Source organism: Penicillium taxi, assembly GCF_028828555.1.
Source record: "Penicillium taxi strain IBT 34144 chromosome Unknown utg000005l_segment0_segment0, whole genome shotgun sequence".
Classification (NCBI taxonomy): domain Eukaryota; kingdom Fungi; phylum Ascomycota; class Eurotiomycetes; order Eurotiales; family Aspergillaceae; genus Penicillium; species Penicillium taxi.
Window position 1 is genome coordinate 427,672 of NW_026643207.1, and position 27,496 is coordinate 455,167.

At 46.4% G+C, this 27,496-nt stretch overlaps 12 protein-coding genes across 12 annotated transcripts; 6 read left to right on the top strand and 6 right to left on the bottom strand.

The window, feature by feature from the left end:
• Positions 1-2,614: 2,614 nt before the first annotated feature.
• Positions 2,615-5,185, top strand: N7495_007526 (ketopantoate reductase family protein; the record flags this gene model as incomplete). The annotated part of the gene is made up of 5 exons (XM_057210177.1): positions 2,615-2,648; positions 2,702-2,822; positions 2,888-2,928; positions 3,003-3,432; positions 3,499-5,185. 5 exons carry the CDS (start codon positions 2,615-2,617, stop codon positions 5,183-5,185), a joined length of 2,313 nt encoding a protein of 770 aa, XP_057059720.1.
• Positions 5,186-6,272: 1,087 nt separating this feature from the next.
• Positions 6,273-6,659, top strand: N7495_007527 (DASH complex subunit HSK3 family protein; the record flags this gene model as incomplete). The annotated part of the gene is made up of 1 exon (XM_057210178.1): positions 6,273-6,659. One exon carries the CDS (start codon positions 6,273-6,275, stop codon positions 6,657-6,659), a length of 387 nt encoding a protein of 128 aa, XP_057059721.1.
• Positions 6,660-6,808: 149 nt separating this feature from the next.
• Positions 6,809-7,725, bottom strand: N7495_007528 (histidine phosphatase family protein; the record flags this gene model as incomplete). The annotated part of the gene is made up of 4 exons (XM_057210179.1): positions 6,809-6,872; positions 6,929-7,144; positions 7,238-7,495; positions 7,550-7,725. 4 exons carry the CDS (start codon positions 7,723-7,725, stop codon positions 6,809-6,811), a joined length of 714 nt encoding a protein of 237 aa, XP_057059722.1.
• A 700-nt stretch (positions 7,726-8,425) lies between these two features.
• Positions 8,426-9,312, top strand: N7495_007529 (uncharacterized protein; the record flags this gene model as incomplete). The annotated part of the gene is made up of 2 exons (XM_057210180.1): positions 8,426-8,712; positions 8,754-9,312. The coding sequence occupies 2 exons, from the start codon at positions 8,426-8,428 to the stop codon at positions 9,310-9,312; spliced, it is 846 nt and encodes a 281-aa protein (XP_057059723.1).
• Positions 9,313-10,169: 857 nt separating this feature from the next.
• On the top strand, positions 10,170-12,011 carry trm44 (tRNA (uracil) methyltransferase; the record flags this gene model as incomplete). The annotated part of the gene is made up of 1 exon (XM_057210181.1): positions 10,170-12,011. One exon carries the CDS (start codon positions 10,170-10,172, stop codon positions 12,009-12,011), a length of 1,842 nt encoding a protein of 613 aa, XP_057059724.1.
• Positions 12,012-12,606: 595 nt separating this feature from the next.
• On the bottom strand, positions 12,607-13,591 carry N7495_007531 (uncharacterized protein; the record flags this gene model as incomplete). Its single annotated transcript, XM_057210182.1, has 2 exons — positions 12,607-13,039; positions 13,101-13,591. The coding sequence occupies 2 exons, from the start codon at positions 13,589-13,591 to the stop codon at positions 12,607-12,609; spliced, it is 924 nt and encodes a 307-aa protein (XP_057059725.1).
• An 872-nt stretch (positions 13,592-14,463) lies between these two features.
• Positions 14,464-16,381, bottom strand: N7495_007532 (cytochrome P450; the record flags this gene model as incomplete). Its single annotated transcript, XM_057210183.1, has 6 exons — positions 14,464-14,893; positions 14,951-15,222; positions 15,315-15,544; positions 15,603-15,754; positions 15,806-15,997; positions 16,050-16,381. 6 exons carry the CDS (start codon positions 16,379-16,381, stop codon positions 14,464-14,466), a joined length of 1,608 nt encoding a protein of 535 aa, XP_057059726.1.
• An 832-nt stretch (positions 16,382-17,213) lies between these two features.
• N7495_007533 (ATP-dependent RNA helicase SUB2) lies at positions 17,214-19,261 on the bottom strand (the record flags this gene model as incomplete). The annotated part of the gene is made up of 5 exons (XM_057210184.1): positions 17,214-17,259; positions 17,321-17,578; positions 17,638-17,998; positions 18,058-18,468; positions 19,009-19,261. 5 exons carry the CDS (start codon positions 19,259-19,261, stop codon positions 17,214-17,216), a joined length of 1,329 nt encoding a protein of 442 aa, XP_057059727.1.
• Positions 19,262-19,551: 290 nt separating this feature from the next.
• Positions 19,552-20,115, top strand: N7495_007534 (ribonuclease P Rpr2/Rpp21/SNM1 subunit; the record flags this gene model as incomplete). The annotated part of the gene is made up of 1 exon (XM_057210185.1): positions 19,552-20,115. The coding sequence occupies one exon, from the start codon at positions 19,552-19,554 to the stop codon at positions 20,113-20,115; it is 564 nt and encodes a 187-aa protein (XP_057059728.1).
• A 909-nt stretch (positions 20,116-21,024) lies between these two features.
• Positions 21,025-21,598, bottom strand: N7495_007535 (uncharacterized protein; the record flags this gene model as incomplete). Its single annotated transcript, XM_057210186.1, has 2 exons — positions 21,025-21,252; positions 21,320-21,598. 2 exons carry the CDS (start codon positions 21,596-21,598, stop codon positions 21,025-21,027), a joined length of 507 nt encoding a protein of 168 aa, XP_057059729.1.
• A 1,299-nt stretch (positions 21,599-22,897) lies between these two features.
• On the top strand, positions 22,898-23,800 carry N7495_007536 (WW domain binding protein 11; the record flags this gene model as incomplete). The annotated part of the gene is made up of 1 exon (XM_057210187.1): positions 22,898-23,800. One exon carries the CDS (start codon positions 22,898-22,900, stop codon positions 23,798-23,800), a length of 903 nt encoding a protein of 300 aa, XP_057059730.1.
• An 897-nt stretch (positions 23,801-24,697) lies between these two features.
• On the bottom strand, positions 24,698-26,998 carry nimA (serine/threonine protein kinase nimA; the record flags this gene model as incomplete). The annotated part of the gene is made up of 3 exons (XM_057210188.1): positions 24,698-26,782; positions 26,838-26,890; positions 26,947-26,998. The coding sequence occupies 3 exons, from the start codon at positions 26,996-26,998 to the stop codon at positions 24,698-24,700; spliced, it is 2,190 nt and encodes a 729-aa protein (XP_057059731.1).
• Positions 26,999-27,496: the final 498 nt, after the last annotated feature.

Genomic DNA, 27,496 nt, shown 5'->3' on the forward strand with positions numbered 1-27,496 from the left:
ATCACAGATCGTTACTAGGACCGAGTGTGCAGGACGTGGGCATGAACACCTCAGGGAACCTTGAACCTTGGTCCTTATATAATTGGCTTATCGATCACTAATCTTACATATGCATGGTGACCTGTCCAAGTCGTAAGACCGAAATGAGAAATCACATGTACCAATCTGCCCTAGAGACAGAGAAATTGAACGGGCCGATAACACATATTACAAAAGCAATCAAATAGTTAAGTTCTGTCTCGGAGTTGGTCACTAGTGAGACGGGACCATGTCACTTCAACCAATGATAACACCATTGGAGCTATTAAAGTTGAAAAGACCAGCGGACTGGAGAACCTCTCCTTTTATCACAGTACAGAAGGTTCACAGGATTCGATCGATCTGGTCAGGTATTTGGCGGGACCGAGCTTAGAGCGGGTCAGAGGATTGAATGTTTTTCAGTTGAAATGGGAAATTAGCTGAAATAAAATGTAGTGGGGCCTTGTGGCTAATTCTTCCGAGAATGCCAAACTTGTGGCGTTTATTGGAAATCCATGTCAGAGTCGGAGTTTATACATTATTTCAATTTACTTTACAAGTCAATAAAGCCATGCATATCAGGCAGATTGAGTAGAGGAATTATATCAAAAGTAAACATTTGCGGTGTGTTTGCTGCAAACGTGGTTAATGCATTTCTCCTGCCACCGAATGGTATGAACGGTATGGACGCGTAGCTTAGACAACCTAACTGAGTTACCGGTCGGTTCACTAGTATTCTCCACAGGAACAGTATAGGGAACGCATTGGAGCTTGACATTCCAGGCTCTTGTTTTCCATAAAGTCTTCTCCGATATTCCCTTGGGTATCTATGTGGACGTTAGAGTATAGATGTCACCTACCAGCAGGTATCCGAGAAGAACAAGGTGCTGATAAATATAATTAGCAGTTTGGCACATGATTTCCAAGGTTGAGTAATCATTTAAATTAGTTGAATGTTCCACATTATGGTTGAAACAATCCCCTTGATATGGACTAGTTGGCTGCAAGCAACGGAACGTCGATCCCTGTTCTGGTATGTTGGAATCTGTAAACACCGCCCCTTTCAATGTTATAATGTGATACCTAAACAGTAAACAGTAAACAATAAACAATGGAATTTGAATGAGCACGAGTATGAACATGAACATGAGCATGAGCATGAGCATGAGCATGGTCAAGTGGACCTGAAATAATCGGAAACCCCACCAAACTAATAAGCGGATCAGTTATGGAGCTAGATTATGGATAGATTTCATGGTTGATACCTTCTAGATACCAATACAAAACCCTGGATACCATGGGGGGTGGGGCTAATTTATCATGATACTCTACTTTTCTGTATATGCTGGTCTGGTTTAGTTAGCAACAGTACATAGTACATCAGCACAGACTGAGAAAAGCAGATGCAAAATAGATTGAAAAGAGCTCGGGACATGTCCAACGCCACAAACCACTGTTCCATGTTTCTTATCTACTTTATTTATTTCAGTACCCTTGTTCTATGATCGAACTTAATTCTGCGACTATGGGATTTATTTCATAGGTGGATTGGATGATGTGGACTACTGAGTACACACTAGGCTAAAAACTAGTAGAACGCGTACCCGCGTCGTAATTCATGACATGATGAATACTTATAGAAGGATCCAGATCTTGGAATAGATTACCTAGTATAAGACTACGGAGTATACCTATGTAGATAAGATATAAGAAATATTTAAGAGATATGAAATACTACTACTCGAAACTAATGATCAACAAAACGTTGGAAGTGGAGTAGCCAAATTTTGGATTATTCCCCTAGCCAATTTGAATTCAGAGAAAAGGAAATTGGTTTACAGGGTTAATTATAGTAGCAGGAAAAAAGACCAAAAAGGCCAAAAAGACCAGACCCCCCTTCCTATTTGCTGGCATACCAAAGCTGAAGTTGTGTTCCGTCAGATCAATATCGGGAAAATAGGGGGATCTATAGGAAACACATAATAAACACAAATAAGCATTAAACCAAGCAAAAAGAAAAGAAAATATAAATAAGAAAAATATTGAAAAAGAAGTAGATGAATTCCTATGATTTCTGCATCCGAATTCATTTATTTCTGATTTCTGACCTTATCGCCTCCTGTCCTCCGTTTCCGGATTGAGCTTGGCGGGGAATCTCAATCCCTCCCAGCTTCATTAGGGAATATTCAAGGTCTTTACTGATCGCATACAGTGCTGTTTTTTTTTTTTTTTTTAACCCGAATCCGATCACTTAGCATTTGAAAAAATTACACCAAAAACCCCCTAAATCAAAAAAAAAAGAAAAGAAAGTTGAGATTGATTGTGGAAAACCTGCTTCCTGACTCCAACGAGGTCTCGACTTGAAACTTCCCATCCACATCCTTTCCTCATCCTTACACAACTTGGACCTTTTCTTACTTTCTCCTTCCGTTTCCTTCTTCCCCTCCCTTTACGCTCGCCCCCCCCTTCTTAGCCTTCTATTTTCTAAGCCGCACACGCTGGCTTGTTCGTGAGTGACCTCTCGGTGGCCTTTGTGCCTCTTGGCCTTTTGACCTGGGTCCTTCCTACCCAATCTCTCTCCTTTCCACATTCGACCATGGCTCCCCCTCCACGGCTTCGCATCCTGTCTGGTAAGTTACCTTCTGCTCAATCATCACGATGGGCCTGACAAAATATTGTTTAGTCGGCAGCAATGCGATTTCGGCCTTTCTATCGTGGCGACTCCAGGCGACAACCTCCTGCGATGTTACACTAGTCTGGAAGTCCGGGTTTGAATCCGTATCACAATATGGTGTCTCATTCAAGTAGGTTTGAGACTGACAATACCTTGTGATGGATTGATCACTCACCTTCACCTCTTTTTCAACAGATCAAAAACATTTGGCAACGAACGCTTCAAGCCTCGTCATGGTATGGTTGCGCGTCCCTTTGCAGTCCCCCTTGGCGGAACAATACCGACTCACGTTTGTTTCTTCATCTTCCAGTTGTTCGCACTCCCGAAGAAGCTGCTTCTCGTGAAAATACATACGATTATGTGATTCTCTGTGTGAAAGCGCTCCCCGATGTCTACGACCTGGCCTCCGTAATTGAATCCGTGGTCACCCCTCAGCACACCTGCATCCTTGTGAATACAACAAATACTATTGGCGTTGAAGCCCATCTCGAGCAAAGATATCCGACAAACGTGATCCTATCCCTGGTTTCCAATGTTGAAATCACGCAGACCGGTCCCAGCGAGTTTGAGCATCTGAGCTCATGTGAGATCCATATCGGTGCTACCAATAAGCAGTCATCTATTCCTACATCGATACAAAACGATATGGCCACCGCACTTTGCATGACTCTGGCCTCCGGTCAGGTGAATTGCAACGTGTCCCAGAATATTAAACAGGAGCAATTCGAGCGAATGATCGGGTAAGTGACAATTCTGGGATACTCTCAGCAGACCTCGCCCTTGCTCTATCAACTAACTTTGCTCAGTCCGATTGCATTCCACCCAGCAAGCGTGGTATTTGATACCCCTAATCATACCCAGCTCTTGGAAAAAGTCGGCGTCCGTCAATTGGTCAGTGGTGTGATCGATGAGCTTTCAGAATTAGCCTTGAAATCAGACTGTAAATTCTCCAACGACTTCCGACAGAAGACCATCGAAAAGATGATTGCGAGCGAGCCTCCAAGCATGATGTACCAAGATTTCATGTCCCGGCGCCCCATGGAAGTCGAGACTTTCCTAGGTTCTCCAATCAAGCTGGCCGCCGAACTGAGTGTGTCCGTTCCCCGAATCGAGGCATTATACTCAATGCTCCACCACATCAACGTAACAAACCAGAATAAACCCCGTGATTCCCCGCCTGCCTCTATGATGGGTCAGCCGCCTCCTCGATTGTCTTCTGCCCCTCCGATGCAACGCCCACCCATCATGAATGGTGCCACGCGACCACCACCAAGGAACAATTCTAGTATGGGAATGCAACCAGGCCAGCGACGAGGACCTCCACCAGGTATGATGCGGGGACCTCCCGGTGGTCCCGGTGGACCCGGTGGGCCGGCGCCCTCTTCAGGAAATCGAATTCCCCGCGATCCCTCCATGGAAGGACTGGAAGAGTTCAGCCACTTGATGTTGTACGATGAGGAAGGCGGCATGCCTTCCAATGGATACCCCGACGTCGGCCCTGGACCCGGTTCTTCTTCCGGCCCAGCAGACTTTGCGATGAGGGAGCGAGAGTTAGCTATTCGCCAGCGTGAATTGCAGCTTAGGGAACAGGAGATAGGCATGAATATGCGCCGAGGGCCCCCTCGTCGTGGACCGCCTCAATCTCAACCCCGCGCCCCAGCCTCAGTCTTTGACGAAGAGGACGAAGACTACTTTGACCCGATGGACCACATGCAGATTCCACATATCGATCCCGAAAGCGTGGACATGATGAGCATTACTTCGCGTCGTACACGAAAGGCTCCGAGCCAAAGCCAAATCCGCAAGAACCCGGAGCTTGTTGGCCCACCCCAGATGAACTCTGGTCGATCCTCGTCAGCAGGCTTCGGTCGATACTTTGGTGGTCGCAAGCGTGCCAGTGATCGGGTGATGCAAGAGATTCCAGGCTTACACGAATCACTCATGGACAACCCAATGATGATGTACTCTTCAAACAGATACGGATCTGTGGATCGTAACCAGATGCATCAGGACTCCCGAGCGAACTCTCTCACGGCGAGCCACATGGGCGATTACGCACCCCGTCCCTTCCCCACGAGCCGGAGAAATAGCCAGACCCCGGGCAACCCCCACCCCGGAACCCCTGGAAACGGACCTCGCATGGGTCGCCCCATGACTGCTCAAGACCATGCCTACGGACCCCCTGCTGGACCCGGTGGACCTCGTAACGGCCACCCGTCGCCACCTGGAAACATGCGGCCACCCGTCCGAAACCAATACGGTCCAGGTCCAGGCCCGGGCCCGCTCGGACCACAGATGGATCAACAATATGGGGTGAGCAACCACCCTTACCCTGCCAAGGTCCCTCCCAAGAACAAGAGTCTGACCGGAAGTGCGAGTGCTAGCGCGGAGAGCGGTGACAGCGGCGCTAGCGCTAATCTTGATTCTGAAGCATCAGCTCACAGCAGCCAGGCCAGCCTTCGTGAGCAGCAATTTGCCGCAGCCGTTCGCTAAAAGCAATAAAAACGGATATGAACCTCCCCTTTCGATATGGGGCTTAATTTCTCGTGTCTAAACTAGCAATTGATGAAGGTCTGATTTCCTTTCACGTTTTATTCCCTACCATGGAGCAGCCTCGCCCTCTTATCACGCTTCTCTTCCTTTTTTTCTTTTTCTTTTTTCTTCTTTTTGCATTTGTGTGTCGCTCTCCGGGATGTTTGCTGTTATTGCCGCCCCGTGGAATGAGCTTATTAGCTACTAATACTCTGCTGTTCGCTTCTTTACATATACATGAGGGACATAGGAGGTTTTATAGCTCAATGCTTTGGGTGTTTTATTCCGGAGCGTGGTCGGGATCTGCTGGTTGCAACATTTTCTTTTCCCTTCTCATCGATACTCATCTTGCCTTGCGGCATCACCGATTTCCTTTTCTCTCACGACGCTCACACACCTAGACTGGGAATTTTCTTCATCTATATCCTCCTGCAGCATATTGATATAGCGCGCGCTCTCGACTTTATCATTCGTCCAGTCCGCCCTTACCTCTGTTGCTTCTCTTCATGCCTGTACACTATCTGCCTTCCTTTTTCCCATTAACCCTTTGCCCGGGCTCAGTATACGTTCCCTATCCTTTGTTTTTGCGTTTCTTCTTTTGTTCTGTTCATCTTCTTCTTCGTGTCACGTTTCCCTGAATATCATCGGGTTGGCCTGACGCTATATGGCCTCTCTGATTTCTTCGGCATTGCACAAGAGCGAACGGTTTGATTTAATTGGTTGAGTTGGGTTTGACTGCTTTGGTAAGGTTCGCTTGACTGGAACTTGATGATGAGTGCGATGCCTGATATTGCATTGCCCTTTTGAACAAACTGTATCTTTCATGGAGCGCACGAACTGTTAGAAATTTCCAGTATATCATTGGCTCACTGAAAATATCTATTTTTCTATGTAGAACGTAGCATATCACGTGACTATATTCATAATGTAAACAACTCCCCGCGCTTCTTCCCCAAGCCCACCACCAACAACTATAACCTAAAACCAATTTAGGAACTTCGAATCCTGATTCCAAGCTTCAAATAAACTTCAGACGATTAATCCCATAATGCCTCCCCCACCAATTAACCACCGCCGCCAAGAGTCTCAATCCACTTACCGTGCGTCCATCCTCCCAACAGGCACAGGTCTAGGAAACAGCACGGCCCAGTATGGCAACACCACAGGCTCCTCAGCCTCAATGTCTGCAGCAAAAAGCCGCCAATACGCACATCTGCACTCGCAGCTCGCGCAGCTCAATGCCAATCTCTCTGACACTCAGAATTTGTTGCGCATGACGGCCGTACAGGCTGGTGACATGCGCTTCTTGGGAGGATATGTTGGGGCGATGTTTATGGGGTCTGCGAAGATTTTGGGCGAGGAGGGTGTCAGGGCGAATGCTGACCCCAAGACTGAGACTGTGGAGCTTAAAAAGGAAGCGACCGACGATGATTGAGGTTAGTACTACTTATAATATGCATGTGTGATTGAAAGTATCTATTGCGTATATGTATATATGGCTTGTTGTATAATCATAATTGCTAACTATACCTTAGTACCTGAATCGATTTGATTTCGATTTCTCACATCCGAGTAAATAACCCCCTACTCGACCATGAATGAGCCACCGAGGATGATTGCCGGTTCCTCAATGCTGTTATGTTCATAGCTGTGTTTCTTATCAGTTTCACTTTTGTTTTCATTTCTAAAGGCTGTGAAACGAACCTCAGTGTTCCCACACCTCCTGCTTCGAGGATGAATGCTGTATCTGTCAGAGACTTGCCCGACCAGCGCATTGCAAATGCACGAAGAATGTGTCCATGTGCAACGATCAGGACATCACCCTTGACACTATTCGGATTCTCAAAACAAGGCTGCTGATATTTCTCTCTGATATCGGCGATCAGAGCATCAAGTCGGCGGATGACATCTTCAGGAGATCTAGGGAGGAAATCTTGATTAGTGACTGGAGAAAGAAACCTCAGGCGAATGCGTAGCTTTTGTGCAGAGCGGCCATAATATGAAGTCACTTACTCTCCTCCTGGACACCCATCAGTCCAGATATTCCATGGCTCTTCTCCATTCTGTGTCCGGATAGATCGAATCTGGTTACTAGTCAACCCCTCGTAGTCACCATAATCCCATTCGCGAATAGAATCCGTAATCTCAACACTAGCATGAGTACGAACAAGCTCAGCCTCTTCGCTGTGCTCAGCCCAAGGCAAACGCTCCTTGAAACCGATTTTAAGAAGATCGAGTGTTCTCTGCGCACGATGACGGGGCGAGACGTAGCTGTATGAATGAGTTAGATTGAGACCCTTTGACCGCTCTTCGGTAAACACTTACATGTGGACTAGGTTCTTGGGAACTATCAATCTATCATCCCCAATTAGAGCTTTGCCCGTCGCCTGAATTCGCCTCTCGCCATTCTTCGTCAAAGGCAGGTCTGTTGTACCCGTGTGTCGGCCGCTAAGAGACCACTCTGTCTCGCCGTGGCGGATAATAAAGCAACGGGGTGCCATTTCGGTGTTTTTGGAGATTGCAGAATTTGGTTACAACTCGAACCTTCGGAGAGTCCGGTGAAGTTTGATTGTTTAGCGGAGCGTGCGGTGTAAGACAGTCCGAAGAGTGGAGATCTGAGTGCGAGGATTCAAGGCCGCCGCAATTAGGTTGCGTCATTGGAATATTGTGGATCTTATCCTTATCTTGATCTTTAGTGGGTCATATGAGGACCAGTTGACTATCATTAATGATTACTAGATATATTCTAGGTATATTCAAAGGGATGCAAGTAGGTACCCCCTACATTTGAACTTGTCAATAGCAGATGGTCATTTCCACCTCACTGCCACCAAATTCCTCTAATCTCCTCGGGACTTCACTGATATGAGCACTCTGCACCAGAGAAGGTTGGACCCGCGCTACCATTTATGAAAGGGCCGGTTACTTTTTGTTGATAAATCGACTCGTCGTTGTGACTTCCTTTTCTCATCTTTCCTTCCTCCACCAAAACCAGCGGACCATTCAACTGTTCTAGTGCCTGATTCACCGGTTTTCTTGATATAAGGAAAGCATCTGATAGTTATTGGATGAATGATACTAATCTATTAGACATTCTCGGACCCCTGGAAATATGGACGTCTGTCATCTCCTGTATTGGCAGCCCTCTAAACTAGCCTGAACAATCCAGCTATGTCTCCGATACAAGCTATCGCACTCCGAATGGGGGCTATCGTAATACCTGACGGATATCTCGAGCCTCCCTTTGAGTATGAGGGCCCCGCTGATGGGATCGATCCCTTGTTCGACTTTTCATGTTTGCCAACCTCGGATCCTGCTCCCCGTATTGGCTCTTCTATCGCTACTATTAAGCAAATTTTGCGAGATGAGGCAAAAGACATGACAGTGAGCAAGCTGGTTCGATTCAGCAACGTATCTCTGTTTCTGGATAACAAGACGATGCTGCCTAAGTCATCTCGCATATTCTACAACAAAAATTCTCGAGAGCTGTTCGTAAAGCTCGTGGTAAACCACATGAAATCGCGAGCAGGGGCATTCTCGCTACGGTAGAAGCTATCATTGCCGTGAGATATGGGTTGGTGTTCCCCCTGGACTGGTTCGGAAGCACCCGAGTCCATGGCACGTATTGCGCCAAAGAGCCCGATGAGTCCTTCTCCCCTGGGGGTTTTCCGGCTAATCGCACTGATAAGTGGCCTGATGTAGTAGTGGAAGTTGGTGTGTCCGAGGGATTGAACTGCCTGATGAATGATGCGAGATGGTGGCTTGCAAACTATCAAGGCCAGACCCAACTTGTGATCGTTATCTCTATCGTAAAGGATCAACCGAATATCACTTATCGATGTTTCAACCTGGTTCAACCACTTATGGGCCTTCGTCATGGACGCCGCCGCTATGCCTCAATCACACGACAAGGGATGACTCAGACGAAGGGGGCGGATGGTTCGGTCCATACTAATGGCGGTCCTATACTGATCAAGTATCAGGAACTATTCTTGCATCCGCCTGGGCCTAATGATCATGATCTGGCATTCCCAGTATTGGCGATGGACAAGATAGCCACTAAACTTTGGAAGAGCATGGGAGTGTAGAGGTTGCTAATTTCACCCTTTTTAGCTTCAACTTTTATTGTGTCTTTGATGATTGATCCTTGATGGTTTTATTACCTTTTTTTATGACTCAAATCTCATTTACTTCTAGCGATTGACCCTTTTGCTACAGATAACCCGGCGCGGACTTTTTGAGAGTACCTAGCCAGTTTAGTTTTAGCATCTTTCTATTAGTGTCACGATACATAATTACTTGGGTTGAGATCCTGAAGTCTGTCAGTATTTCTCTCCCTTATTGCGAAGTTTAATTACGAGGGATAAAGCAAAGCTGATTAAGTTGTGGTGAAACTTGAAAGGTTATACCGTTTTAATTTGATGATGAGAATGAAGATGTCCTTGATAGTATAAGTATGCTAGCGATATTATTCGTGCCGAGCCCTAGGCTAGAGGGCCGGCGGGTGAATGGCTATTGCTCCATTGGAATATGAGTAACTCTTTTGACCTATTGACCTAATCAATTTTGATACGGAAATCTATTCCGTTTTGCTTCTTATATCCGAGATTGCCACATCACCACTGCTCTAAGAGAACTCTGAAGTCCCGTAAACTTAATTCGACATTTTTTAGTCAATGACTCTTCTTCCATGTTTATACTATCTACTTGTTACGTCGTTTATATTGAGGTAGCTTATGAAAAAAAAAAACTATATCATCACGTGACTTGATATGCACACGTCCCGAGAGGAAGAATAATCAAAATATGGAAGAGTACGCATGGCCAGAATAAACTCATCAGCGCCTGTGCCATTGCTGTGTAATTTACCTTCAGCCCGGAATACTAGAATAGGGATGAGTCAAAACTTCCAAGCGAGCAGGAAATCCCCATTCTGGACATCATAATGCCTAAGCAGAAGAACATGCGCGATCTCAGCAAGCTCTCAGGGAAGCCGCTTGCAGAGACAATCGAGCCATCCCCAGCTCTACTTAATAATGACATAGAATCTGGCTGGCTCACTTCAAAAGATCTTTGGGAAGATGGCCTACCTTTCACTCCGGAGATCATCTACAACATGTTAGTTTTTCTCCTGGCCAATCCTAACATCACCTCGACCCATCTCTTCCGGGCAGACATACTTTTCGACAGCCTAGGCCTTCTCAAAACACCCCATGAAAATGAAAGGGAATTTGGCATGTATGTAAGCGGTGATGATAGAGCGTCAGAGACTCAGACCACTGCTAAACCTGTGATCAAGGTCCAGGATTTTGACCTGAAAAGGACTGTCGTGCGGCGATTGGTTCCACGAAATCCAAAATTGGACAAGCACTTAGACCAAACATGCTATTTCTACTCTCCGAGAGGAAGTCTTTCCAGCAGTTTGCTGGCAGCGACAGATGGACGTCTACTATTCGTTTATGTACCACATGTCGAATCGCATGTCGAAATGCCATTCTACCACCCTATGGTCAAGGGTCTCGCCTATCTTTATGACTTCAAATCTGGACCAGAGTCGGGTTCTGGGTCTGGGGCGATGTCGATCCATTTCTTGCCGTTCTCAAAAGACATTCCAAATCGACTAGAACGAACACTACACTCAATTCTCAATACAAACATCCGACTCGCACGAAGTACAAAGCCCCAACTTACGGTCTCAACAGAAATAGTTGGGAGAAACAAGTCTAAAGACAATATTGTTCCGCAACATTCAGTCCAGAACACATATACAAGGTTGAAGCTCCAGTATGCGGACCACCTCTGTGAAAAATGGGTTGAAGAAACCGAACCTGCAAAACACGTCTTTGAAGATCTATCTATTGCCGCATTTCTCATAGAGCTCTGGCGCAATATGTATGGAGTAGCTCCATCTGCTGAGAAAGCCCAGGAAGAGGATAAAATCGTCTTTCCTGGTTTCATTGACGTTGCATGTGGCAATGGAGTTTTAGTCTACATTTTACTGATGGAAGGATATGAAGGCGGGGGCTTTGATGCTCGACGCCGCAAGTCATGGAGCATCTTTCCTGCGAATGTCCAGGAACGGCTTCTGGAGAGAATCTACATCCCAAAACCTTTTATGGATGTGCATGGTCCTGGAGAACTGAGTGTGGAAACTTATACCGGAGATTTCCCACGTGATACATTTATTATATCAAATCATGCCGACGAGCTGACCGTCTGGACCCCCCTGATGGCTGCTCTTGCTTGCCCTACGTCCCCTCTCCCGTTTCTTGCAATCCCCTGTTGCTCGCACTCGCTCTCAGGCTCTCGTTACCGCTACCCGCCTCCAAAGAAACCGCTCAATGAAGCCAAAAGAGATTCTTCGAGCAAGATCCAAGATGATAATAAAGATGAATCTGTGGAACAGAACCCACAGCCTGCATCAGGAGACCTGAAGGCTCTCCGAGCGGTGAAGAACAACGAGAAGACCAAGGATGGCCTACAGAACTCTATGTATGGCTCACTCACTGCGAAAACCATGGCTATCGCGAAGGAGATTGGATACAGTGTCGAGAAGACTCAACTTCGCATTCCAAGTACGCGGGATATGGGCGTGGTGGGAGGCCGACAAATGGTTGCTCAAAGATGGAGAAACAAAAGTGGTGACAGCCCTGAATCTACAATAATTCCGGATGTAACGCAAGGCGTCTTGGAAATTGTTGAGAGAGAATGTTCCAGAGAGGGTGGTATTAAAATTGCTGCAAGGATCTGGTGTGAGCGAGCAAATGGTCACCATAAAGGCAAATGAAAAGCCATTTGTAGGTGGTATCTGAACTCCTTCGCTACGATCTTAACCCCGATATCCAACCCCAGAGCCTTAGAAGTGGGACTGTAGAGAATCGGATTTGATTTTTTTTTTGTTCGCATTAATCATCATACCTGTGCCCAGGTAGCGGTATTCCTTAATTCCAAGGTTTTATTACTATCTAGATACATAGGTAGTCAAGATTCAGGTGAACCCTAGAGACACGACTTTTAGCCCTGGAACCTCGGAATAAAACGGTATCGTAAGTAATGGATACATATACATTCAATGTTGAAATGCCCCTGGAATCTCCATCTCTTTTCTCAATTTCTTCTCTATAATTTTACTCTCAATTCTTCATACTGAATTTGAATGTTTATCTATTTTGAATTTTTTTTCATTTCATTCCTAAAGCCTGCTTTGGGAAATGAAGGCGGTGCTGGCACCGCGGACATTCTTTATATTACCTGCCTCATGGGGCAGACGCACATATTCCCGAGGTCTGAGTAGATTCAAATCGGCCCGGGGCAATGTTACTTCGAATTCCATCAGAAGTGCGGCAATCTTGAACCTTCGTAAGATGCCCAGACTGGAACTCTCACCAGCACTCATAGTCCGGTGGTTGCTCTTCAAATTCGACATACGGCGGCACTGGATCGCTATCTTCCACATTGGTTTCCGGTCGTGCTGGAAGTTCTGGTGGCCTTTCCTCGCATATTGCCTCAATGGCGGCGATATCCTTAGCACTAGGCCCATCGTACCAAACACTACCAGTGATCTTCTTTCCAGCTTTCGTTGTAATAACTCTTGTCGAACCTGCGAGCTTACTCTTAGATTGTGGGATGCCGTTGACGAACATGACAGAGTTATAGTCGACGCTATCAGAAAGCTCGTATTGCTCGTTTCCAGAAGGGTATGGGGCATAAGTCCATGCACCGTAAGATCTCGCAGAAGCTGCAGCTGCGATTCCATCACAACCGTCCAAAACTTTTTGTTTTGCAGCAGACGATTTAGCCAGAGAATAATCCGCCCTAGATAAAGATTAAATTGGTCAGAAACTCTGTATGCTGAGAATGAATTCAAGTAACTCACAGATTTTTGCAGTTCCAGGTGAGCTCATCTGCTAAATCAGGTCGCTGATTCTCATTAAGCAAGCACATAACACGTCCGAGCTCGTGAACAAGCGATCCGATAATTGCCTTTTTCTTTCCAATAGCGGTCGTGTGTGTATTATACCAAAGGCCAATCTTCAGATACTGGAAATCGCCAGTCTGAGCGTATCTATAGCCGTATGAAGAACTGTGATAAGTTTCATACCATGTGGAAACGATAAGCATTTTAGAGAGGTCGCTGGAAGAATCACTGTTTGGACAGGCTCCAATGTTCTTGTATGTAACCGGGATGCCACTGGAAGTCCATATGTTGACAGCTGCATTGAAATAGGCTTGGCTGTCGTCTGATACATCCTCGAAGCAGTATTCGATGGTATTGTCAGGGAATGCTTCGCAATATTTGTAGTAGAAGGAGGCGGAAGAAGCCGTAACCCAGAGGGCTATGGCCGCAAGACGCCAAAGGAGTAACATGGCAATGAGGAATTCTCAGACACCAAAGTTATGTATGAGGAGGTAAGAATCTTTCATGCGCAACCAGCTCGATGGATATCAGTCATCCTTCTATAGTGATTTATGTTCAGCCCCCACTGCGAGGGTGTGATTTTGATATACAACCTCGATCCTTCACGAATCTTGCCATCGCCTTCTCCACATGTAGCATAGGACTGCTTTGTACCTCATAATCCTTTCCCTTTCTCCAAGGAGGATCAAACTCTCTTACAAATGGTATCCTTCAAGGTCAGTAATCTCCTACCCCTGCTATATATGCCCACTATGAATTTAATGTCGCCAATTGTGAAGTATAAACGCTTGATTCACAAGGCTCTGACCAATTGCGTCACAAGCTTACTTGTGGAGCAGCCCCACTCTTGTATAAGCCCTAAGTAATGCCTGAGACAATCCTCAGTTTCACTCCGTAAGGTCAAACATGGCTCTAAAGTAAATAGAAGAAGGGCAAATCATTTTGAAGTTTCGAAAACTGATCAGCTTGAAGCTTCCAAGTTAAAATTTTGAAGTAAGTGAAGCTTTGAAAAGATAACTTGCTTTCAAAGGTTGGTCAATACGGTTGACAACCCCAAAAAAGTGGATTTTACATTCGGGTATAAGACTCAACTAATCTATCAAACCTTGCAGCAATCAGTTACCGCGGTTGTAAAGTTAAATTTATCAATTTGGCCCCAGCTGTCATAGTACCACGTACGTCGTAAGCACGATTTGTCGTCGAGGTCAGATTCACGAAGTATTGAATAATTCGTGCCATTGAAAGGCCAAGGGTTGACCTTGCTAGCGAATAGCGCCTAGATTGAGATGAATCTTTTCCTCGCTCTTCACCAATCGATTTTCTACGAGGCGCGTCCATCATTGTGAGAGACGTTTCTCTCGTTCAAAGCAGCCAGAAGTTCGTCCGCATTTCCTTTCTTGAAAGGATTCTCCCGTTGGAACTCTTCAATAAGCTGTTTATGACTCTCACTGCGAGGAGTAAAAGCACAAGAAAATGGCTCCGGGTGACTGATGATACCCGCTGTAAACTTAGCCTCCACATCAATTTCACGACCATCTTCACCAACAGCCTTGTTGAGATTGAAGACCGAAAGGGTATGCGCAACCATGATGTATAAGGAAGTATCGGCAAACAGCCTGCCAGGGCAAATACGACGACCAAAGCCGAAGCTTTGTGAATCGGGAACAGCATCCTTGTCATCAACGCCAAGGAACCGCTCCGGTTTAAATTGTGATGGATTGGAATAAACTTCTGGATCGTGGTTGAATCCCCTGTAATAAATCATTAGTAAAGTTTTTGCATCTCAAGAGTTGACAGGATATTCATACCAGATATTTGCGATTAGGACTGCATTCTTTGGAATCAAGAATCCATTGATAATATCGTCTTCATCAGCTCGGTGTGGAACGCCCAGTGGTGCAACAGGGTGCCAGCGAAGAAGTTCTCGTACGATCGCATTGATGTATGGCAGTTTTGGTCGATCTGCCACAGTTGGAAGGGTCGTTTCACCAAGGACATGGTCAAGCTCGGCTTGTGCCTTACCCTGCACCTCTGGGTAGAGTAACATGGCGAGGAAGAATGCTTCCATAGTAGAAACAGTCTGTATTTTTCATTAGTATCACAAATCCCATTCCATACTATACCTCAATCATGAGATGACGAGAATAATGCCAGAGGTAGGCTTGAACGTACCGTATCTGCCCCTCCACCGTAAAGTCCCACTGCGAGCCATTTAACCAGGTCGTCATCTTCTCCCTGGTCCAGCAGTTCCGACACAAGAGATGGGTTCTTACTGATGTTCTGGCTCTTCTGGTATTTAGTAAACGCAAATGGACTTTCCACGAGCCTTCTAAGGGTGTCATAATAGAATCTCCCTATAGTCTTGAATCCACCACCTGGGAACCACTCAGGGATGTAGATCACTATATTATCATGTTAGACCTGGCACCTGAAAAGGTGGGATAAACTAAACAAACTAACATGCAGGAATCAGATCAACTAAGAATGCACCTGGAATGATAGCCTCGGAGAATTGCTGCAGGGTCAAGTCAGCGAGGGCAACCAATGGGTCCTCTTTGGACGGTTCAGTAGTATATCCATAGGTAATTTTCAAGATCAAGCCGACGGCGGCACTAATTTGATGATTAACAGAGACGCAGCCTGATATTCACGATCCCACAAACCTTCGATTATGATCAATGAACTTCTTGGGGTTATCAAGAACCCGCCATAAGAAGTGTCTCATCTCATCTTCAATAAGACGATCATATTTAGCAATAGATGCCTGGGTTCCTATCGTGCGGGCAGCTGCTCGGCGGAAAGTCTTCAGAAAAGCATTGTTATCCTGATTCACAGGCGCCCTATCCCAACCACAACTGTATAATCATGAGCATCCGTTTTCCAGTTACATTAGCTGGAAGCACATACATCTGTTCTGCAAACGTGAAGTGAGGACGGGACGAGTGTTTGGCAGAATTCTTTTCCAGAATCTCATATGCAATTCTTTTATCGTTAATGAGGATTATGTTTTGTCCGAAAACTGAAACAGAGCTCAAGGGACCATAGAGATCCTTGTGTTTTAGCCAGTGAATCCATTCCTGTTGACCTGCGCCAGGAAGATCTAGCAGGTTTCCAATGAGAGGCTTTTTAGGGGGACCTGGAGGTAGTGGTGCTAGTGTCTTTTTCGACGAAAGACCTCTCAGGAAGAAGAAAAGAGCTACAGCAGCAGTAAGGACTGCTAGCTGTATTGTAACTCCCATGTCTATCTCTATTTCAATATCTCAATATGCCAAACCCTCAAGTATAGGTAGATCCGAGAAAATACAACGCAGAGGGGAAAGAGGAGAAAGCGCGAGTAATGATTTGAAATAGCTGAAACTGTGTGGACCAGCTTCTCTGACCTTAGATTGGTAAAATGGAGCACTATGGCCCAATATAGTAAGAGTCAAGTGTTCCTCCGTACCTTTGTTTCATCCTGACCTTGTCAATATGCAATCTAATCCGGCCCTTGTAACATTCAACGAAACAACAGTGCATGCATGGCCAATGGATTTATTAGATTTTGGCATATCATGCATGAGATCGGCACTGTCACTTCAGCCAAAAGGGTAAAAAATGCTTGATTTGAGTCCAGGGCGAAAAACGAACCGACGCTTTGATCCCCACGGTTTCAAGCCTCACCAATCAGTGAAGTCTAGAAGTATGGACTCCATATTCTATAAGAGGTTAGAGACGATTATCGTGTCGAAAGTTATAGACTTGGCAGTATCTAATTTGGTTTCGACTGAAATTTGAAGCGGCACGGGGTGGACCTTGGGACTACCTTAACCTTGAAGGGTTATCTGCACCCTACAAAGTAACGCGAATGGAAGCAGAGCAAATTGCATTTTTGGCTATTTTGATTCCGTTCTTATCTTGAAAAAAAGGGTCCTGTGCTGCTGTTCAGCGACCTTGTCGATAAGAAAAACCTCGATCCTGAAAAAGTGCGCCATATCAAAACGAAAGATTCACCAGTGAAAACGAAATTAAAGCGAGTCATGTAAGTATTTTCGTCTGAAAATTCAATACAAGAGTCCATCTCTACCCGGCAACTTAGGCCATGTAGGTTGTCGAGTCCACTCCCTCCTCCGGGTATTCACTGTATTCGTAATTAGTCGTCGGTCTCTTGCAAAAGTGACAGAAAAGCAATGGGGACATACGGCAAAGCGACCTCAAACCGTTTCTCGATCTCCTTCAGAACCTTCTCATCTTCTTCGCTGCTGACGAAAGAGATAGAAAGACCCTTGGTACCGAAACGACCGGCACGACCGACGCGGTGGAGGTAAGAGTCGGCATCTGCGGGCAAATCATAGTTGATGGCAAGGTTGATGCGCTCAATATCGATACCACGGCCGAAAACGTCGGTGGCAACGCAGATACGCTTGTTGAATTCCTTGAATTCCTTGTAGCGTTTGATACTTGAGAGGGGTCAGCAATTATTTACTAAGTTATTGAGTCTGAAGCACGAAACACGTACCGTTCCTCCTGGCTAACCCCGGAGTGGACAGCAATACTGGGGAAGTTGCACTCGCGGAGCAGCTTGTCCAGCTCGTTGGCACGAACGGTGCTCTTCACAAAGATAATGACCTGGTTGAACTCCAGGCTATCCAAGAGTTCATTGAGCTTGCGGTTTTTCTCACTCTCACTGAGCTTAACGTAGTACTGCTGGAGACCGTGCAGAGTGAGCTTGTTGTCGTCATCAACGTAGACTTCGAGAGGGTTGCGCATGAACTTCTTGCAAATCGGGCGAACATCTTTGGAAAGAGTAGCGCTGAACATCATGACCTGCTTGTCGGCAGGAGTGGCACGGAAGATCTCCTGAACATCGCGACGCATGTCTGATTCGTGGGGAAAAAATTAGTAATTGATAAAAAATAGATGTGGGGTCGGACCCTACCGATCTGGTCAAGCATGCGATCACACTCGTCTAGAACAAAAGCTTTGACGTTACGCAACGACAGATGCTTGTCCCGGACAAGAGCGTTCAGACGACCGGGGGTGGCAACAATGATGTTGGGGTAGGTCTCTTTGTTGGACAGTAGCTCGATGTCCTTCTGCATGGGGGTACCACCGTAGAAGACCGCAGTCTTGACATCGGGCAGATACTTGGAGAAACGGGCGTATTCGTTCTTGATCTGGTAGGCCAGCTCACGGGTGTGGCACATGACAAGAATAGAGCACTCTCCAGGAACCGCTTCCAGCTGGTGGAGGGTGGTCAGGACAAAGACAGCAGTCTTACCGAGACCAGACTTGGCCTGGCAAAGAACATCGACGTTCAAAATTGCAGTTGGAATGCATACTTGCTGGACTGTGAAAATGCAGATAGAAGATTAGACTTGTGTTCGAAGAGAGCAAGAAAAAAAAAGGAGTGAAAAAGTGCTGTCGCAACGTCCGTCCGTCTACCAAATTAAACCCCATGTCTCCCAAAATACCACCTACGATCATCCCGGATGATCGAAGGAAAGCTACGAAGCCTTCTGCTGAGAAGTCTGGCCTGCAAACGACATGAGGGACGCGTGTGATTTGCGATACCGACGATTGAAGGATCGCATTGTATTCCACCAGGAGAAATATTTGACCCCGAGAAAGAAACAAATATCCTGAATGAACTGCCGACCGTAGCCTTGGATGTGGGAAAAAAAAACCAACCCGTACGGCATATGTCAAGCAGCCAACCGAGATGGGACGTAGATTGAGAATGTTCAGGAACAAACTATCCCCATGTCGCTTGCAGATTGAGGAGCGATAGATTGCCGAACACTGACCGATGGAATTCTTCGCGACGATGGACGGACGTTGGAGCTTGCAACAATGGAGGAAAGCATGCAGGATAAATGATTAGACTAACCCTCCGATGGATGTTCGAAGCCGCAGTCGGTAATGGCGCGCAGAAGCTCGCCCTTGAGCAAAAAGTCGCGGAAACCAGTCGAGTGAATACCGACGTAACTACCCTTCTTATCACCACCGCCAGAAACGGTCAGATCGCCCTGCTTGTCGGCGCCACCATTGGCGGCAGCGGGGGCAGCTGCAGCTGCAACTGGCGCAGTTGTAGTCTGGAGCTCCTCGTCAGAGTAGTCGATCAGGTCTTCTTCAGCAGACATGTTTGCGGATGTTGTGAAGTGGGAGGGGGTAAAAAGAAAAGTGGGATGAGTGGAAGAAGTGAAAATCCAGAAAGTGGACGAGTCAGCTTAGATGTTGAATTCGCCGAGAATTGGCAGATCGGGAGTGGTTGGGAAAATGATGAAGGATGGGTGAGAGGGGATGAGGGCTGAACCAGACGTGAAATGTCATGTCACGTGCGCTTATGGCACTCCAAATGCGGACTAGTTCATGGATCGATTTTGTTCTCGACGATTCATGGCGTTTAAACCTCCACAATTCCACAATTACAATGGCCAAAGTGAAGATCCAGAAAGAGACTAAAAATGGAAAAAGTCACTTGAAAGCTCGATCAAGCTATCTACAGCTTGCATCAGAATATCTTCACAATTTGACCCTTCAAAATGACCAAACTGCAACTACTGTGACCAGCAAAACAAATAATATCAGCAGCCTTGCAACTGAAAGCCCGGTGAAAAATGGTGCAAACATTCAAATAAACACAAACTCTAGGGTTCTCAAAGAGAGACCTGTCAAAAGATCCCTGAACAACCTATCGAGGCTGTATATCTCCCAGATGCGAGGTGTATCCTTGAAATCACAGACAAGACTAGAGGTGCCTGTAAAGCGATCATTTTGCAAGCGCTGTGATACCATATTAACTCCTGGTATCAACTGCATCCATGAAGTCCAAAATGCTAGCCGGGAACGCAAAAAGCCATGGGCTGATGTACTGGTGATTCGCTGCCTTGTCTGTGACACTGAGAAGCGATTTCCTCAGACTGACCGGCGTAGTCAAAAACTCAAGGATCGCCAAAAGGAGTCAAATCAAGAAGATAAGCCCCTTAAAATATGAATCCAGATCTTCAATGGAATGTTATCTGCCATGTGCGAACACCTCAACCTTGTCTGATACAAGGTGTCCACCAGGCTGCCAATATGGGCTCTGTTGCTATCTCAAACGTATATTGAATCCAGGCCCACAGCTTCTTTCGATCAAGTATCTTTCGCATCCTCAGGCAACTTCTAATGCCAACTACACTAGAGTACTCGAAAGCTACACCTCACATCCTTTTCCACCTGTATTATCACGAACCGAGGCTCTTTCATTCCCCAATTTTGAACAGCTTATGGCAAGTAGCTTAAGGTTAAGGCCTAGCTGCTGTCCCGACTAGTCTACTCTGCACATTTTGAAAAGGAACCAAAATCTTGGTGGACGATGGCCGAAGTCAGATGCTATAGGACATACAGGGGAATCGAAACCACAAAACCAAAATATCAAAACAGAGGGCCAACAAAGATCATGTTTATGCACGCCACCAAATAAAGATAGAAAAATACATTAAATCCCATCATCATGGTAATCATCAATTTGCAAGTGGTCAGTAGTGAAATGAAAGGAAGAAAGAAAGAAAGTACTAGTTGAACAAATCCTATGCGCCATCCAAAGCGCACATGGAGTCACCGGGACCGAAAAGTGCTGCGAGATATGTATGCAGTTCTTCCAACTGCGAAAATAAAACGAGATGAGTTGTATGTTGATTGAATAAACGAAAGGGTGTCCGCGAGGACAGTACTCTTATATTGAGCATTTTTAGTTTTGAAAGTTTTATGTTCTCAGAGTCAGACTGAATATCAGCTGCGTTGAGCTGTAAGATGGGGGATCGGAGAAAGTGCGGTATAAGAGATAAAGTATGGAGGGTGATGTGATTGTATGTTGAGACAATGGTCCGTGTGAAGGTGGGGTTTGTAGGATGAAGGTGTATCAGCGTCGTCGACGGGACTGGTCCATCCGGCGATCCAAGCTTTCGATTCGGCCGCGAAAAGACTTGACAATATCACGAATATGGCCGATTTTGGCCAACTCGTTGTCCAACTCGTCAGCAGAGGCCATCATGGAACGAGTCCGGTCCATCTCAGCCTCTACCGCCTCGATTGTTTTCAACACACCACTGCGGCTGCGCTTAACGGAATCTGTGATTTGTTGCGAGAGCTATGTTTGAATGTTAAAAAGACCAGTCAGATGGTGATATAGAGGGGGAACCGAACAGTTCACCTACATAGTCGATCTGGCCACTGATGCGACGCTCGAGGTGACCCAGCTGATGTGATAGTGCAGAGAGACTTTCCGGGTCAAGCAACAAGCGGCCATGACTGCTCGCGGCACTGGTAGCGCGCGAGCTGGAGTTGCTAGTATATCCCGTCCCTCTACCCCTAGCAGCACCATTGTTCGCATGGGTATTTTGCAGAGCAATCTGTTGCTGTTGTCGAAGGATCTGGATTTCGGAGGAGGTGAGGCCAAGCGAGGTGTCGGGGATCGAAGAGGCTGAGACGGACATTTGGTGGGCAAATACATGCTCCGATTCCAGTCTACGAAGCGTCGATGAAACTCGTGAGACCGAGTGGACCGCAGGTCATGGTGAGGGGTTAAGAAGAACGGTGCGCGGTTCGATGGGATCTCATGAGGAAGGGGAAGAAGGCGGAAAAGTAATGGGAGCCGCTGGAGAGAGGGGCAATAAATCAATTTTCGGCGGCAACTTTGATCAGAGCGCGCGGCTCATGAACCTCAGTTCCACAGAAACAAGAGTTTGGGATTTGATTCAATGTTTTCACCTATGTACCTAGGCAGCCCTGGAGGTATTCTTGACTTTTGATGGGGAGATGGTACTACGTAAAATAAATATATATGTATATATATACGTATAGACTACACTGATTAAAAAGGGAAGGAAGAGTCATATTTTATATAGATAATTATAAAAATATCAATAGAACGAACGAATAAAGATTGCAACATTGGATATAGGGCTTCCTATTCCTGTTTGGTTCCACAACCTATAATTCTTCCTAGGTATGTAGTGCTGCAATGGAACAAGGTAGAGATATAAGGCGATATCAGTTTTAGTGCCAGAAAAGCCATGAAGTAACAAGGCTGAGATCAGAAAGTAAGCTGTCAATAAAAGTGAATAACGTAGGAACTATAAGAGGTCTATGGGGGAAGTATAGGATCCATCCAGAACCACGGATAGCTTTCCCGCTCACTCCGCCTTCGAATGTTAGCTTCAACCTGCTTCGGGTTTTACCCCGATTCAACGCCTTACTTTCTTCCTTTTTCCCCTCCTTCCCGATCTACCCAATCTACCCAACCTACCCAATAAGCCTGAACTTCCCATCTGCTGCCTAATTCATGAGGCTGCATCGACAATTACTACATCTACTTGGCGCAATCTCTACGACCAGGCTTGCAGCTACTCCCCAGAGACCAACCACGCGGTGGTAAAAATCCCTCTTCAAGTTTTTTTTTTTTTTTTTTTGTTTTGACAAATATCCCGACCATTGATCCGATCCTCCACATCTGTCTGCACGTCTTTTCTCAACCCGACTGCCCGACTTAAGGCGACCTACAAAGTTGGAGAGCTGACGCTTTGATCACAAATTCTGCCGTCTCTTACGCCCCCGAGCAATATTCGATCCATACACACCCCTGCACACCTTGCCGGTGCGAGACCAAACTGTCCCGAGACACATAAGTGGGCATACACCTGATTGGGACCAGGAGGCTCTTTGAAGGCCATTCGCGACAATACGAAAGCTTCCTGCTAGTGTTTACTGGAAAGGCTTTCGAAGCTACTGCTGATATGGCCAAGGACAAGGACAGGGATATGAACCCTGCCGCAGCGCAGCGAAAGCAGGACAAGCAGAAAGCCCTAAAGAAGGGGAAAGCCGAGGCATTGGCCCGTCGAAATGAAAAATTAGGGCAACAGAACCCAGAGCGACTTAAGCGACAAATCAACGACTACAAGTCACTAGAGGAATCAGGGAAGAAATTACAGGGCAGAGATAAGGAGCTCAAAGAAGCACTCGAGCGGGAACTAAAGGCTGTTCTGAAAGCACGTGAACTTCTGGGCGACAAGGCGCCCACTTTCCCCAAATGGAGAGATTATTCTGGCCCTAAAAGAGAGGATAGACCCAGACGAGAGGGAGGAGACGTGCTTGGGAAGCGGAGACGGGATGACTCAGAAAGTGAGACGAGTGAGCTAGAAGACGGTGTAAAGTTCCTCACTGAAGAGGAGGCCTTACTCATACCCATGCCGCAGGATTCTCCACCACCAGATACGCCCGAATACATACAGCGATTGAAGAGATCGAAGGAGGATAGAAAACCCGCCGCTGGGCGTCATCAACCCCCACCCAAACCAGTGATCGAGTCTAAGCTTGTCTACGAAGCCAAGCCTCAGCTTCGGGATTTGCGACAGGAGGCTATTGACGCATTTATGCCCTCATCAGTCAGGGCAAATCTGGACGCAATGAAGGGCCGAGGAGATTTGTTGTTGGAGCCTGAGGAGGTAGACAAACTTGAGAAGGCCGGTTATGGAGCTGATGCAGCCGAGAAAAAGACAGGCCCACAAACGGATCAATCGCCGGTAACAGCAGACCGGACATTGGGTGATGAAGAAAGGTCATTGGCAGAGCTAGAACGGCAGTTTAACGAAGAACTAAAACAGGTTCAGATTGAGGAGGTTACAGACGAGGATGCCTAATCCTTAAAAGAACAAGAAAGCCTGGGTTCCTTAATGGTGACCAAGGCATTGCGTCTGATGAAGCTATCATGAACCGAGCAACAAAACAAAACTGAACGCGATACCCTACCAGCTAATTCTGTCCATCGATTTGGGGAAGAAATCGTGAGAAGACTATTACAGACTGGAAAATTGATAGCTTTCATGAGTCAGTCGAGGATCTATATCTTAACTGGTAGCTTGACGTCTTCTAAGACTCATAACAATCGAAGTTCAAGTATGGAATGAATCAAAATAAGAATTTGAAATCCTTGAAAATGCTATTTTACACCGATAGAAGTAACCAAAATGTCGTTCGAAAACAGATGAATTGTGACAATGGAAAGTGAAAGATATGGGCCAAACCAAGAAAGTAGTTGGTGACTTTCATGTCAAAGACTGGAAAAAGAAAAGACAAGAAAAAGTAACTGAAAGGGCATTGGTAACATTGTAATTATGCAAAACCAAATGACTTGATATGCCATCGAAGAAAGAATGGTAAAAATCCGTCCAAGTGGTTGATCAAGAACCAAATGATGTACAAGAAACTTCTCTTGTAGGAAGGGCATTAGAAAAGTAGGGCATCACGGCGTCACAAAGGAAATAAAGGTCGAGTTCGATAAAAGGTCGGCGCAAGGTTGCTGAGTAAGAGTTGGATAAAGTTGACGGGAAAGTTGTTATCAACCCCATGTTTTGCGTGGCTGCAAGAAAGAACACAACTCCGTCGATGGAAGAGAGGTATGCGAACACGATGACAAGAATAAACGAAGAATGAAGAATGAAGAATGAAGAATGAAAAATAATAATAATAACCGTCTTTCCGAAACTCACCAGCCACAACGCCAGGGAACACCATTGTAATATAGTAAAGAATGAGAATTAACGGAGATTGCGAATAACCTTGCGTCCTCGAGTCAAGAAGGGACTGGGCATCTCATCACACTCGGGATCCCAGATCGCAGGGGGATCTGGAGCAGAAGATTTGAGACTTGAGACTGAAACAGTGGCTCTAGAGTCACTTGAGCAACGCTTTGTGACCTCGTCAGCAGTGCGTCCGCCAGCTCGTGCCTGTGCGAGTTCAACCAAAGTGCGTCCGCCCATGTTGCGCTGCATAACAGCCTTAAACATCTCTTCACCGCCAACATTGACCTTTGAGGGGACTTTCTTGATGGTTTTGATGCTGCCCTTCCGAGTGGGAGAGGCGTCTGCAGCAAGGTTTGCAGATGAGGGGACCTTAGCAAGACGTCGATGAGGGGAGATATTGCGACCCTCACTCGTGCCAGGACGGCTGTCTAATTGAGACGAAGATGGGCCGTTGGACATCTGAGGCAGGCGCGAGCCATTGGAGGGGAAAAGGGTGGGTTGTGATTCCAGCTTCTGCATGAGTGCGGCCGTGTTCTGTCGCAGGAGGGGTTGGCGTGGAGCCTTGAAAGGGTCAGGCTTCACCTTAGGACGAGTGGGCGAGGGAAGGTCGGGAGTGTCATCTTCATCATCAGAGTATGCGAGAGTAGGTTCCCACTTGGCCTTATTTTTTCCGGCTTCGGCGAAGATGTTACGGGAGGCTGTATTAGCCGAGGTGCGACGCGGAGACAAGGAGAGCGAAGCGATGGAAATGGGAGATGGCTCGGCCATTTGTACGTCGATTGGAGATTCGACAACAGCAATAGTCTTGGAGCGAGCGTATGGAGTGCGAGTCTCCTTCTTTGGCTGTTTCTTGACATTCAGAGTAGGAGAGTCAGACAATACCTGACTCGTATCACAGCTCAACTGACTGTCACTCTCATCGCTCATAGCGCCAGAAGATCGTGATCCGGAAGTACTGGCACTTGACGATGGCCTGGATGTACTTGAGCCGTGGGCGCTGCGACGACGTATGTCTTCACGAGGCTGGTTGAGCTTTTTCTGCTTCTCCACCTCAATGGCAACACGCTCTTGGACTTCTGCCTCGAAGCGTTTTCTGAGACGGTCAAGTTCATTTTGTACCTGACGGTTGATCTCCAAACGTGCCTTGACTTCCCACTCTCGCCGAACTGCATTTTCAACGTCGGTATTCATCTGCGCCTTGTCTTTTTCCGATTTGGCTAACAGAATCTCCATCTCCTTCACTTTCTGAACGGCAACCTCTTCACGTCTCCGCAGAGTCTTGCCAAGATCGACAACTTCCTTCTCTTTGCGCATAAGACGAATAATGGGAAGGTTGATCAAAGCAGCAGTGTCTGGTCGGTGATCGGGGTTGACTCGCAGACAGCTTCCGATGACATTTTTGAGCTCCGGGGAATAGAAGTCGGGGAGGGGAGCATATTTTCCCTCCCGAATCTTTTGTACCAATTGAATGTGGGTGCGGGCATTGAAGGGAGGTTCTTTTTGGCAGAGCTCGTACATGATACAGCCGACAGCCCAGATATCTGATCGAAGGGTGTATTTCTCCGCGGCACAGATCTCGGGGGACATGTAAAAAGGAGTTCCGACATATGTGGACGCAAAGTCATGGGAGTGCATCTGCTTGGACAGACCGAAGTCACCCAGCTTGACAGTGTTGTCACAACCGAGGAAAATGTTTTCGGGTTTGAGATCTCGATGCAGGATGGTGACTGATCCCTGCTTTCCCTTGAGTCCAGCAGCTTTGACGGGTGCACCCAAGATATTTGACCCTACATCCGCAGGATCCGATCCGTAGTGACAGCGGAAGAGTGCAGTGATGAGCTGCGACAGAATGCGCCAGACGAACTCCTCTTCAGCAAACTTGTTCGCCTTCTTCAGATTCTTGATAACCATACTGAGATCACCTCCGCCACAGTACTCCATGTAGAGGTATAAATCCTGGCTGGCTTTTAGGTGTTCTCGGTGATAATATGCAACGATGTTGGCATGACGAAGGGAGCTGAGGATGTTGAACTCGGCGGTGAGTTGCTCACGTTCTTTCTGCGACATTTTGATGTAATTGATCTCTTTGCGGCACAAAATCTAGGGAACCTGTTAGAAATTGACGTTTTCTTGTATATAGGGCCAATGAACATACAAAACCATCCGACTTGCGCTTCACTTTGCGAATGATGCCGAAAGAGCCACAGCCTTAGAAGAAGATCATCAATATGAAGTTCTAATTGATTGCAAGTCAGGAAGCTCACCAATCTTTTCCAAGATCTCATACTTATCCGCTTCAGCCAAAGCAATCGCCATGGCGCCGGTTTGAGAAGTGATGCCGAAAGACTCCAGGGGAAGATTGGAGGAAACTCAAAACAAATATGATGTCAAAGGTAGTGAGTAATAGGCATGAAAGAGAAAATATTCTGCTTTGTTAGTAAAAGAATTAAAGGGAAGCGTAGTAGAGGAGTGGTGGTGTGCAGATGAAGCTTCAAGATCCAAAGACAGCTTTGTGTTTGGGAGATTCATTGTTGCTGGGCAACCGTTGCGCTATGACACTTGCCCTAACGGAGTTGGGGCGGTGACGGTTTTTTCGACCGAAAACATAAGATGTAAGGCTAATCAAATTGAAACAAAAAGGATTCATCACAGAAGGAACATTTATTATCATTCTTTATACTTGTGTGATACACCAAACACTGATGAAGGATACTCAGATATCTCAATTTTGAAGCCTATGCACTATCTAGTTTCTAGTTACTTACCTAACTATTCACTTCACGGATGACAAATGTGGCAACTGTTTCACGTGAT